General features: G+C 33.3%; 1 protein-coding gene across 3 annotated transcripts in view; it reads left to right on the top strand.

Moving 5' to 3' along the window:
• ME1 (malic enzyme 1, NADP(+)-dependent, cytosolic) overlaps positions 1–13,744 on the top strand; it is a 235,038-nt gene that overhangs the window by 204,929 nt on the left and 16,365 nt on the right. For all 3 annotated transcript variants that reach the window (XM_011953475.1, XM_011953473.1, XM_011953474.1), the window contains 4 exons: positions 1,084–1,181; positions 2,887–3,000; positions 11,034–11,139; positions 12,486–12,628. In XM_011953475.1, the coding sequence (XP_011808865.1) occupies positions 1,084–1,181; positions 2,887–3,000; positions 11,034–11,139; positions 12,486–12,628 (461 nt within the window). The remainder of the gene's footprint in view (positions 1–1,083; positions 1,182–2,886; positions 3,001–11,033; positions 11,140–12,485; positions 12,629–13,744) is intronic.

Here is a 13,744-nt window from a genome sequence, read left to right as displayed (position 1 = left end):
AGCTAATGGAAGCTGGGCTTAATACCTAGGTGATGGGATGATCTGTGCAGCAAACCACAGGTTTACCTACGTTAACAAACCTGCACATGTACCTCTGAACTTAAAGTAAAAAAAAAAAAAAAAGAAGCTGCTGCTTTATTTCAGGCATAAGCCATAAAGAAGTTGATCTGTGTAATTACACTCAAAGCAAGAGAACTGCACGTTATGCACATGTACCCTAGAACTTAAAGTAGAATAAAAAAAAAAAAAAAAAGAAGCTGCTGCTTTATTTCAGGCATAAGCCATAAAGAAGTTGATCTGTGTAATTACACTCAAAGCAAGAGAACTGCTCTGTGATCTGTGAATGCTTATATGGTAAAGTAATATAATTGGAACTGGTGAAGTTTTTATGCCTATGAGACGTGATGAGGAAAATACAATTTTTATCTTAAAGAAATGTTGCATTAGTTTTGTCTAGCACCTTTGGGATCCACAGTGATTGCCATAGGTAAAAAATCTATTAAATAATGCAATATAATTAGATTTTAATTGCTATTAACATTAAATTCCAAATGTATCAAAAATATCATGAGTACCAATACCATCATCAGCAATAATTTACTATGTGCCTTCTGTGTGTGAAGGGGATAAATAGATTTCAAAACCTCAAGAGTAATTACATGGAAGAATCTAATCGCACGTATTACTCTTTTATATCATAAAGTAAAACTACTTTACATATGAGGAAACTATCTATTTGATGTATACAATAATTTTTCTAAATTCTTTCAGCTAGTCAGTGGGTTGTTGAACTGGAATCTGAGGAATCCAGATCCCATCCTTTCATTGATTATGTCACTAAGATAAGTCACAGAATCTTCTTTTAGGGAAGTTTTCAAGAATAATAGTAAGCTGCTATCTTAAAATATTGATGTCAGTAGCCTGAGAATTTTATCTCATATGCAAGCATGGGATAAGACAACCACAGGTTTCTCTTCTGTACCAGTTAACCTGTTTTGTGATTATTTCAAGATGTGAATAAAAGCTTGGAAATTGTCAGAATCTGTTTGAAGATTACTCAAGGATATTTATAACTTGTTTCAGGAACAGCATCTGTTGCAGTTGCAGGTCTCCTTGCAGCTCTTCGAATAACCAAGAACAAACTGTCTGATCAAACAATACTATTCCAAGGAGCTGGAGAGGTATTTGCCTTGTATAATACTTATATTCTCCTAAACTAATATATAATTAATGTTAATTGCTCATTAACTCAAGATTTGAGGTATTCTTTCAGACTTTTAGTATATTATGACTGTAGGCTTTATGGAAGATTCCCAAATTAAGTGCTGAGACATATTAATCATTCATATGATAATTTAGTACAGAAGTATTGAGATATTTTTCACAGTTTTAAATTTGTAGTATTATCAAATGTTGCCATCGGTATTTGTTATGCATATCTAAGGTGCCATACAGGAAAAGTTTCCAGTGTATGTGTATATATACAAGCCTTTAAGTATTTAAGCTGGTTTATCTGATACTGGCTTTTAGAATACTCCAGTGTTACAAATACAAGTTTTTAAAATTTGACTCACAATTCAGTATGTACTATGTAACTACATATGTGTTTTAAGAAAAAATATTTTGAAATAGGGATTTATAGTACATTATTACTGTTCACATGCAAAAATCCCAAAATATTTTAAATTGTTGGAAAGAGACTGCAGCAAGACCAAATTATGCTTTGTTATTATTTGCTTAATTTAATAATCTGAAAGAAGAAAACTAGACTCCTGTAATAATAATTCACCCCCAAAATAGAAATTAAAATGTTAGTTGAGTTTGAGTTTCTTAAGGGAAAACTGCCAAAATCTCTTTAGAATTATAGAATGTAAGTAATAGAGAAATATTTTGTGGCTATATATATATCTATTTCAAGAAACTTTAAATTTTCAAATGAATATGATTATGAACAAAACAGTATATTACACTCGTAGATATTTGTTTATGTTGTGTTGGTTTTCATTTTGCTTGTTTTTAGATAAAACAAAATATGTGAAGTTAGAACTCAAATGCCAAGATACAAATATGTGAAAGTATTCAGAATGAAATCACAAATTCACTTTCACATTGAAATAAAAATCAAGACTAAATGACAGCTCATTAACATTTGAATTCTCTATTTTGTGGATTATTACATGCTGTATTTAACTTTAGTAAACGTCTTTGAATTTTCAAAGGGTTTGATGAATGGCATAAACCAGTTCTTGATACTCAACTAGGCAGAAGAATTCATGGTTGGATGATTCAAAACTAGCACTTGTTTGTCCCTGAAAAGATATTGGAAATTTCACAGATAATTATAAAATTTACCAAATACCAAGGAAGTTGATTCCTTTAATCTTTCAGTAAATTTCACAGCACTTTTGGTATCCAAATTAGAAGAGTAAGTAGATGCTTGGAAACACAGATTTTTTTTTTTTTTTTTTTTTGGTCAGTTTCATTCTATTGCCTAATTGGTCAAGTTCCCATCCAAATGACCAGGCTTCTTTCTTCAAATTCAATTAGAGGAGCTTGAACCTAACAATAAACAATACAGTTCAATGAGCAAAGTTGACCAGTTCATTATTTTAAATTCAGTATTTTTTCTTGGAGCAAATCTTGGTTGTATTAACAGGATTAAATACACTGACAATCAAGGATATCACCAGTTTATCTGTGGCCAAATAGCAAGCCACATAATAGTGGTTCTGTTGTAGTAAAAAGGGTAAATAATTGCTATTTGGCTTAACCTAAATGTGACAAAAGTATTTTGTTCCCACCAACAAAGACAAAATGGGGTGAAATGTAACCCTTAATAAGATATCATGTAGAACAACTTTAAAATTTTTTCTTTTCATCACTGAGGCTGCCCTAGGGATTGCACACCTGATTGTGATGGCCATGGAAAAAGAAGGTTTACCAAAAGAGAAAGCCATCAAAAAGATATGGCTGGTTGATTCAAAAGGATTAATAGTTAAGGTAAGAATTTGTCATTTTTAACCAGATTAAAAATCAATATGCCATTCTGGATACCATCTCAAAGACTACTCTGTTTCTACAACCTCTCTTTACACTGTGTTAAAAGAGTAACCATTAAATACGAGTGATCATGTCATACAGTAATACTGATACTTTTCTAAATAAAGAGGAAAACTATGGCTTAGGAACAGATTCCATCTGCAATGTGAATCGGCTCCTTACACCCCTTTGAATTGACAGTCCATTTGAATTAGTTTCTCTTTCTTTCTCTCTCTCTCTCTCTCTCTCTCTCTCGATAGGGTCTCACTCTATCACTCAGGCTGGAGTGCCGTGATGCCATCATCGTCACTGTAGCCGTGACCTCCTGGGCTCAAGTGATCCCTACCCCCACCTCAGCCTCCTGAGCAGTTGGGACCACAGGCTGCCGTATCTGGCTATTTAAAAAAAAAAAAAAAATTGTAGAGACAAGCTCTCACTATGTTTCCCAAGCTGGTCTCAAACTCCTGAGCCCAAGTGATCCTCCTGCCTCAGCCTCCCAAAGTGCTGGGATTTACTGGCATGAACCATTGCACATGGCCAGTTTAGTTTTAAATTTAGCAATTTGATAATGATACAGATGAAACACCTAGATATATCACTTTTTATTGAGAGTTGGTGATCAAATTGTACATTAGCTAGAAAGAAATGAGGAAAAAATGAAACAGCTACTCTTTACCTGCTACTTTCTCTCAACCAAATTCTTAAGGGTTTGAATGGGGATTCCTGAGAGAAAACTTTGATAAATAGCTTGTTTGAATGTTATCTTACCTGAGCTTGAGTTTCTCCATCTTTAATAGAGATAATAGTACCTACTTCATAGTATTATTGTGAGAACTAAATAAAATTAGGTTTGTGGCCATTGCTATATATATTGCTATATAGTTATATAGTTATAAGGCATTACTAATACTTGTGCCACCTGTGCGTATCAATCATTCTTTAAACTGCTAGAAAAAAGTACATATAAATCCCCTTCCTATGTGAAGATGAATGACTAGGAATAACTAATGATAAGCAGTGTCTTCTGGAATTTAATATAGAAATAAATGTGAATGTGTACATACAGACTTTCTAGAAAGCTGTTTTATGTGTATTCAGAGCCTTTAAAAGTTTATATTTTTGAGCCACTAGTTTCCATTCAGAGAATCTATCCCATGGAGATAGAGATATATACAGTGTTTTATGTATGAAGATGTTATTGCAGCATTATTTACAATAATGATATGGTTTATCACACATTAATTATAATAGTGATATGTTATACTTACCTAAATAAAGGATGATTGTCAAATGAATTGTGAAATAGCCGCATTAATATATTGTATAGACTTAAAATTGTTTTCAAAGAGCAATAAATGACATAGTAAAGGATTCATAATATAATATTAGGTGAAAAAAACAAATACCATAGTATGTATTACTTTTTATTTAAAATATAGTTATATATAAAAGTCATAGAAATATATCAAATTCATATTACCTTAAAACATTATTTCTAATGTCTTTTTATATATTTTGAATTCTTAGTAATCTATTCCTTTAAAGGTAGAAAAATACTTGTTTTTAAAATTCAGTATACATAGATATATTTTTCTTTAAATGAAGAAAAAACATATGCATAACTTTTTGTAGTAAATATGTATATATAAAGATGGAGACCTTCAGTATGGATTTCTTGGCTGAAAAATTGCTATTGCTTTGAAGCATCAGCATAACTATAAAAATTTGTACCCTGTCATCACGTAACAGATTGTGGGCATGAAATAAGAACGTTTACTGAATAAAATCACCTATGGATTGGGTGTTGTTCTAGACTCTGGGGATTCAATTAATCCCTTGATCTCAGGAAGCTCATAGTCTAGAGAGAAAAACTCAACCCATGAGTTACAGAACTAGAACCATATGAAAGCATTATTAAAAATATGTTCATGGTGTCAGGGTGCACAGGAGATGATGCTCCCAACTGCACTAAGGAAAAAGATGGGAATACTGAGGAAGATATCAAGATAAGGTGTCTTTTAAGCTAAGTTGGAAAGGAAGAGTTAGGAGTTTATCTAGGGTCTCCATAGATATCTTGAATTTCCTATATACAAAACTAAAACAAAAGAAGTATGATGACAAGTTCACTGAGAGATCTTGATAGAAGCTAAAGGTGATGTCTTTCGTCTCTTTGTATCTTCAAAGTTCTATACAATGTGTAGTATATACCTGACCACAAATATTTTGTTAATAAATGAGTTAATAAGTGGCTTTACAGACAGGAGAACTAGCGTGTACAAAATAAAATATTTTGGTATAAGGGACATTTACAGATTAGATTAGAAAGGAAGCAGATGACAAGAGATGAAGGACTTTCTGAACCCCGAAGATGAGCAATTGTAGAAACCTGTGCAGGGGGGTTTCCCTCTCCTTGACTCTGATGGCATTGTGGAGGATGGATTGCAATGAGGGGAAACTGAGAAAAAGAACTAGTTACAAAGTTGTTGCAGTAATCCAGATAGAAATTAATTGGGGCGTGACCATGGAGGTGAGTGAAAGAAACTTAATTCAGTAGGTATTTAGGAAATAGAAGTGACATACTTAGTAACTGATGAAATATGGAAGGAGGAGTAGGGTAGAGTGGAGGAAGGAGTCTAGGTGGACTTGTTAGGGGTCTAGTAAGGAATAAAGAACAGACCAATTTAAGTGAAGTAACAGGATCAGTTTCACACATAGTAAGTTTAAGGTGCCTGTGGAGACTTCAGACAGAGATGTCCCATTGGCAGTTGGAGATAAGGGACTGATACAGAGGAGAAGGGTCTGGGTTGGAGATAGGGATCTGAGGGTCATAATCATGTGAATAGTAGGAATAGTAGGAGCTGTGGAGAAAGCTACACAAATTGTTGTCCTTAGTGATATAAAATATTCAAGAGTCCAAAAAGTGGAAGTCTATGTGGTTTTATTTGATTGTCTCTGATGACATTTTTACCTGAAATCTGTGTAAAAATATATATATTTTAGCATCCCGAATAATTTTAACACACATATACTGAGCTGAGATTCCAGAGTCCATGGATATAATACTTGAAATAACTGTGAAGTTGTTGGCTAGACCTAGTCAGTCTCTGTTACTTCATGTCTTTTACTTGCCAAAATAAAGAAGTTCATATATTCTGCTTGCCAAGATAAAGTTACATTTTAAAAGGTTGTTATATATTTAATAGCTTGTACACTATTTAATATAAAAGACACATATTAAGTTTCAATCACTTTTTCTTTCATGCTTTTAAACAGTCAAAATCCTTATATTGACTTTTGTTGCAGAACTGTCTTAGAATAACCAGTAAATTCGTGTAATCCTGTTTTCAAATTTACGTGATTCTTTTGTGTTTTTGTCCTTCATTCTTTTACATCTCCTGAGAACCAATAATAATCATTTTATTAATTTTATTAACTTGTTTATTATTTTATTAACTTGTTTATTAATTTATAACTTTTATTAATTTTACTAACTTGTAACGTAATTGTTTATAAAATGTAAAAATACCATAAAGTTTTAAATAAAAACTTTTCTTGGTGAAACTCCACTTTTTAAAAACACCACCCCAAAAACTAAAACATGAACTGTGAAGTCAGCTCATCTTTGAAGTTATATCATCATCACACTAGATAATTATTATTCCTGCGTATTTTCTCTTTCAACTTTCAGCATCACAGCCATAGCATTTTCCATCATTTACCCCATATCCGTATGTGCAGTGGAAAGAGTTAATGCTATAGAATACCAATATTGTAAATAATTCATCCATATCACTAAGGTTAATTGAAGTCAATTACTTGGTTATGGATCATACTCAAATATCTTTATACTTTAGTATATAATACTAAATATAAGATACCTTAGTTTTTATAGTGGGAAATAATTTATATAGTAATTGTGTCAACTAATATTAATACATTTTAATGTAAAATTAATACTTAGTTTTAGAAAACCTTCCAAAATAAAAATTAAAGTAAGAATAAAGACAGTGAAAAGAAGATGAAAAGGGAATGTTGCTAAGTATTTGCATTTTGCAGTGATGATTTGGAGCATTTCCAGGGAGGCTAAGAAGCCACAAAACAAACTAGGTTTAATGTTTGTCTCAAATAAATATTTTCACTTTCACTAATAAACCAAATTAATGCTAAGACAGAACATCAAAATAAAAAGTAGGATATTAACAGACCTTATGAAGGATAGATTTCATCTAACCTAGAATGAAGCTGTAAACTGGCTTGAATTTTGTTTTAATTTTTATTTTATTTTTTGTTTTGTTTTAAATAATTTTGCTCTACTGTATTTTTCTGATTTATAGTTAAATGGTTAGCTCTTGTAGAAAGCGATGGTCAATAAAGGTATATTGTATGTTATAAAGGTAGTTTTGACAATATAGTTATTTCATTCCTGAGAGTATAATCTATAGGTTGAGGGCTTGAAACTACAGACTATGTAGTTTAATAACTACATACATAATACACTGTGGTTTAATAAAAAAGTCTAACTCCAAAGAGACTATGTAAGCTGGTAAAAAGTTTCTGGCTTGATTATTTTCTCCCGCTTTTTCATTTCATATAGAGTATGATCAATGCATGTAGATATTAAAAAGAACAGAGGCCAAAGATGATATGCATGAGTCTTAGAAAATTATGAACATTGATTTTTAACATACAAAATTAAATACTGATGGAGTTCACCACCTACTATCTTAAATTAAAAACACTCCATGTGCCTTACTATACTTTTGTCACATAATTTATCTTTGCTTAATCTGTCCTGAGATGATGACACACAGCTCTGGACTCTTAGCAAGTGCACATACCTGATTTACAACAATTGCAGTGAAATGCTACTGACTATGTGCTGAGAAAACCCTGTCTACAGATCCAAAGAGGGGCCAGGTTCAACTCTGGTAAACTAATGATATGACAGCAAAAATAGGCCAGTAAATTGTGGGTAGGTAGTCCAACTGGGGCTTGTGGAAGAGTTTTTCTAGTCCCTGTATGTAGGAAGGAATAAATATTTATCACTGGTAATCTAGAATTTGTTTACTTATACCTATCCTGGGCTGTGGAATGATAGCCCAAAATCTTGGCAACCTTTGCCCCTGTTCTCCTCCCTACGCCCACTACAAACATATGTGCTTTTGAAAAGGTGGTAATTCACTCTGGTTATATCTTCTATGATATAGTAAGAATAATCATAATATAAAGGGATAGGGGAGATTAAAGTAATAATACCACAAATAAAGTTTCAGCTATCCGTAATATGTTTGAGGTAATTAGAGACTCTTGAAAAAAAGAGAGAGAGAAAAGACGCATCATAGAATTTGGGATTTCTGAGGTAAGAGGTGCCCACATGCACTTTGCCAAAAGAAGGCAAAAAGATTTCAGCAAGGGATCCTGAAAAGGGAGAATAAAGGGAAAAGACATCTCATCTCCATACCAACTGAAGTTACTGGCATAAAGAATATGTATTCCAAATCAGATTTTGAAAAATAGAGAAAAATAAGCCATTAGTCTAGAAAATAGAAGTCCTAAGGTACAGGGGGTTGCCTCAGTATTACCCGATTTAGAAAAGGTTGTCACATTCCAGTAGTTTCTTTAAACTAGATCATCAAGTTAATTTTGAAAATGGTAGAGAACACATTTAGGAGACCTTTTGTGTGTGTGTCTTGATTCTTCTGTTTTGCCAAGTAAGACCTTCAGTATTGCTAGTATTACCATTTCATGATTCCTGGCCTTTTTTCAGCATTCTTTCGGCATTTGTAAGTCATACCAGGAATCAAGCCTTTGAAGATGTTGCTGTGGGTAATTTATGCTTCTTAGTAGATGGAATGTCTTCTGGCTAAGTTCTGGCTTCAGTGTCTAGGAGCTGCCAGTGCGTATACTATGATTAATAAAGATGTTAATGATTAAGCATGTATCTTTTTCTTTTCATATATTATTCATCTGTCTTCTTTATTATTTGTTTCCCATTCTAGGCAATTTAAATAGTTTTCATTATATCTCAGTTTGTCAGCCAAAAAAGCGGTGACTTCCAATTTATCTTATTCTATAGCTTTTCTTCTTTAGACTCATTATTGTATACGTTTTTGAAAACATAGCACCTAACCTTTTAAAAACACATGTGGTAGGGATATCATATAGATCATTTAGTAGACTGATTCTCAAAACTGGCTAATCATTTCTTTTTTTTATTTTTATTTTCTGAGACAGAGTCTCACTCTGTTGCCCAGGCTGGAGTGCAGTGGTGTGATCTTGGCCCACTGCAAGCTCCACCTCCCAGGTTCACGCCATTCTCCTGCCTCAGCCTCCTGAGTAGCTGGGACTGCAGGCGCCTGCCACCATGCCCAGCTAATTTTTTGTATTTTTTTAGTAGAGATGGGGTTTCATCATGTTAGCCAGGATGGTCTCAATCTCCTGACCTCATGATCTGCCCGCCTCAGCTTCCCAAAGTGCTGGAATTACAGGCGTGAGCCACCGCGCCTGGCCTACAGCAGACTTTTAATAGGAGAAAATATACCAAAACTTTAAGTGCTGGAACTGTGATTTTTTTCTTCTTCACAAAAATTGTAATTGCAACAACAACTAGCATCAAGCTCTTATTATAAACCAGGTACAGTCCTGAGTGTTTTACATGTATTACATTTCATTTACCCCACAAACAACCTGATGAGGTAGAAATTCTTATTATCCTTATTTACAGATGAGGAGACAAGCACAAAGAGGTTCATATGTTGCAAATTTTTTAATAATTCAGTATATTGCTTTTAAAAACAGAGCCTGGCATGGTGACTCATGCCTATAATCCTAGTGACTCAGGCGGCTGAAGCGAAAAGATCACTCCTGAGGCCAGGAGTTCGAGACAAGCCTGGGCAATATAGCGAGACCCCCATCTCTTTAAAAAAATGATAAATTAGCCAAGCATGGTGGTGCATACCTATAGTTCCAGCTACTAGAGAGGCTTAGATGGGAGGATCCCTTGACCCCAGGAGTTCAAGGCTACAGTGACCTCTGATCCACGGCACTCCAACTTGGGTGACAGAATAAGACCTCATCTCAAACAAACAAACAAAAAAAAACAGAAATAAAATGATAATAACCCTTTAAAGCAAGAAAATTGTACCATCTTCATTATTAACAACTTGCAAAAACTATGACATACTATTTGTTAAGTTTTTGCCCAGGGTGATTCTGTGCTATATTGAAAAGGCTTTGAGTTCCAGTACAATCTCTTGCCTTGAGCAAATCCCTTAAAGCCTCTGAATCTGTTTCCACATATGTAAAATGACTATGCTTATACTTGTCCTGCTTCTCAGAATTGTTGAGGGGATCAAATGAAATATGTGAAAACAACTTGTAAGTCATCAAGTACCATATAAAATTAGGCAGTAATTTATTATGTAGTCAAATCTTTAAAATTTGCAGCCAGAATATTATAATTAGATGTTTACTAGATAACACATGCATATTCATAATCGGAACATTAAAAACAAAAACATAGAAAACAAATACTTACTGAGAAAATCTAACATTGACATAAATATGGCTTCAAATTCTTTTCTGAGTCAGTGGCATAAATCAGTAGTGCTACAGCTGAAGCCAACTCCAGATTCTGAGACCTGCTATAAAACACAATGTGTGGCAAACAATATTCTTTAAATGATATTTTGCATTGCCATTTGTTAATGCTAGTTCTCACATGTCTGTAAAATTAGGATTTTTAATATCAATTAAATGAAGGAGACTTTGTTTTGTTCACTGTTACATCTCCATTGCCTAGAACATTGACATATAAATATTTGTTGAAAGAATGAATGAAATAACATTCTGACAATTGAAGAGACTTTAAGAATAGCTGTAACACATCATACGTAAAAATGTTAAGCATAAATATTTGTAATATATATACTGAAATATCTTTGACCCGCATATGTTTGGCAGATTCTTAATTTTTTCCTACTTGCTTTACTTAGGGACGTGCTTCCTTAACACAAGAGAAAGAGAAGTTTGCCCACGAACATGAAGAAATGAAGAACCTAGAAGCCATTGTTCAAGAAATAAAACCAACTGCCCTCATAGGTAAACTTTTTCTCCTCCCCCTTCCTCCCCGCCCCTTATTTTGACTTGATTGGTTTTATTTACTACCAATTTTTGAGGTATAATTTAGTCTTTTTGAAATTCTACCCCTTTGAATTCAAAAAACTACACATTCGCTCAAGCGACAGTACCCTGTAGAGACCTAGATTTTTCACTTTAGTCCTGTCTTCTTTCTCTTACTGATCTGAGCTGAAGTGTGTGGCCCCCTCCTCTAACTGTCAGCCTGCTAATACCTGGCATATTCAGCACTTTTCTAGGCTTGATTACTCCAGATAGACAGTGGTTCTCAAATAAGAGGGATTTTTGCCCTGCAGGAAACATTTGGCAATGTCTGGAAGCTTTTAGTTGTCTTAACTAGGGTTGCAGGGTTGGAAGGGGAGTAAAGGGAGGGGCTATTGACATCTAGCCAATAGAGGCGGTGGAAGGATTCTACTAAATATCCTACAGTGCACTGCACAGCCCCTGTGACAAGGAATTATCCAGCCTAAAATGTTAATAGTGCTGAAGTTGAGAAACTCTGAGGTAGATAAGACCCTCCTGAAAGACAGGGATCACATCTCACAAATCTTCATATTCCTTATAGTACTTAATACTATACTTACACATTGCATGTGCACTGCAAGACTTTAAAGTGGTTTTAAAAATCTCAAAGGAATTTATGAATCTTTATGCTGTACATATATAATTTTGATTTTTACCTTGTATTATACTCCATTCCAACAAGCTCTTGTGAAACAGATGGCAATGTTGAAAATAATGATGATAACTATAATAAAACAAGTACTTATTCCATGACAGGAGCTTTACTAAGTGTTTAATATTGATTTTTACAAAATATATTCTGTCAATAATCTTATTGTTTTTCATTTCCATTATGCTAATTGCTTTATTCTTCTGTTAAATTTATTTCAATGGGTGGTACTTTACTTTTGCCGTTGAATCAGATGGTTGTCTTAAGTGATAGCAAAACTTAATTGCTTTATAGCCTGACAGACTGAAATGTACTCATAGAATTGCTTATAAAGAAAGTATACGTATTGGATACAAATTTCCAAGGGATTGGTCACTAACTCAATGTATTATAGGAGCCAAATCTTATCTTTAATTTTTAATAGGTATTTGTAGATTTGTGACCCTAAGGATTGTAAGGATCGTTGGCATTAACAAACGTGCCTCTTTTTGTCACTAAAATACAAATAGTCTATACAGCATTTTGTTTAGGATCTATTAGAAAATGACATGACAGATATCATTGATTTGGGGCATGGTCTTCTTGTGTCAATTAACCAATGATTGTGTTAATCACCAGCTTCATTTTTCTTCATTAGGAGTTGCTGCAATTGGTGGTGCATTCTCAGAACAAATTCTTAAAGATATGGCTGCCTTCAATGAACGGCCTATTATTTTTGCTTTGAGTAATCCAACTAGCAAAGCAGAATGTTCTGCAGAACAGTGCTACAGAATAACCAAGGTAAAGTAAAACTATAACTGATACTTGAATAATCACATTTTTATTCATTATAGGGAGGCCTAGGATATCTCAGGTGCTTACTGTTTAAGTTTAAAAATTATACAAGAAAAGCACACAGATCAGAGGGATAAAAACTATTTCCTTTTCTAGAATGTTGTATAAATCCTTTTCTTCAATAAAATAAAATACATATTTTAATGTTTTACCGATAATTTTCCATAAGTGATTTGGAAATATCTAAGATTTACACATAAAAGTTAAATAGAAAGGAAGAAGCTTGGTTCTAGAGGCTTATTAAAATAGCTTTTAACTAGCTATTCCCAAACACTGAAGCATACAATGTAAAACCACAACCTTATTTTTGCTTTGCTAAATCCTGGGTTTGGGTTTTGGTACTATGGGTGGAACATTGGACAACTATCTTGACATCCAGCCAGATTGGGATAGGCATCCTCAATGCTTCAATATTTTACTATGATTTATTTTATACCGTGTTTGTACTAATATATATTGGGTTGATATGCTGAAAGAAGCCTTTTTCCCTTAAAAGACTTTAAAATATCATTACAACAAAATAGAGGTTGAGTCATATCTATCTAAAATGTTTATTTTGGAAATAAATCCAAAATGAACTAGAGAGGTAAACATGAAAGCTATGTCATTCTGCACTAACTGGAACTTAATGGCTCTATTTTAATCATATATCCTTAAATGCTCAATACTACAATTCATGATTTTTTTTTGGCAAGGAGCCACTCCGTTATTTATCTCTCTTATTTGGGATGGCATCAGTATTCTCACTAATTTTAATTTTTGTCTCATCTCTAGATTGGGGAATTTGCCCCACATTATTCAGTAGTCCTTAAATCCTTAAAGGAAAAAAAAAAAGTCCTTTGAGCAACAACAAAATTTTAGCATCATGCCTTGCACATACGTGGCATATAATAAACAAGTATTTAATTAATTATTTTGTCTTAATATCTCTCAACAGGCCTCAAGGGTTAAGAGACTTACCTATAATACACATAAACAAAATTAGCCAAATTTATGTAGTTGTGTTTTAAACTTTGAAGGTGTCTGATATAAATGTAGGCTTCAAGTCTTTCTTACCATCTT

This window comes from Colobus angolensis, unplaced genomic scaffold (assembly GCF_000951035.1).
Source record: "Colobus angolensis palliatus isolate OR3802 unplaced genomic scaffold, Cang.pa_1.0 Scaffold362, whole genome shotgun sequence".
In the NCBI taxonomy this organism is placed as follows: domain Eukaryota; kingdom Metazoa; phylum Chordata; class Mammalia; order Primates; family Cercopithecidae; genus Colobus; species Colobus angolensis.
Note: the sequence above shows the minus strand (reverse complement) of the source record. Positions and strands in the feature narration are given on the sequence as shown.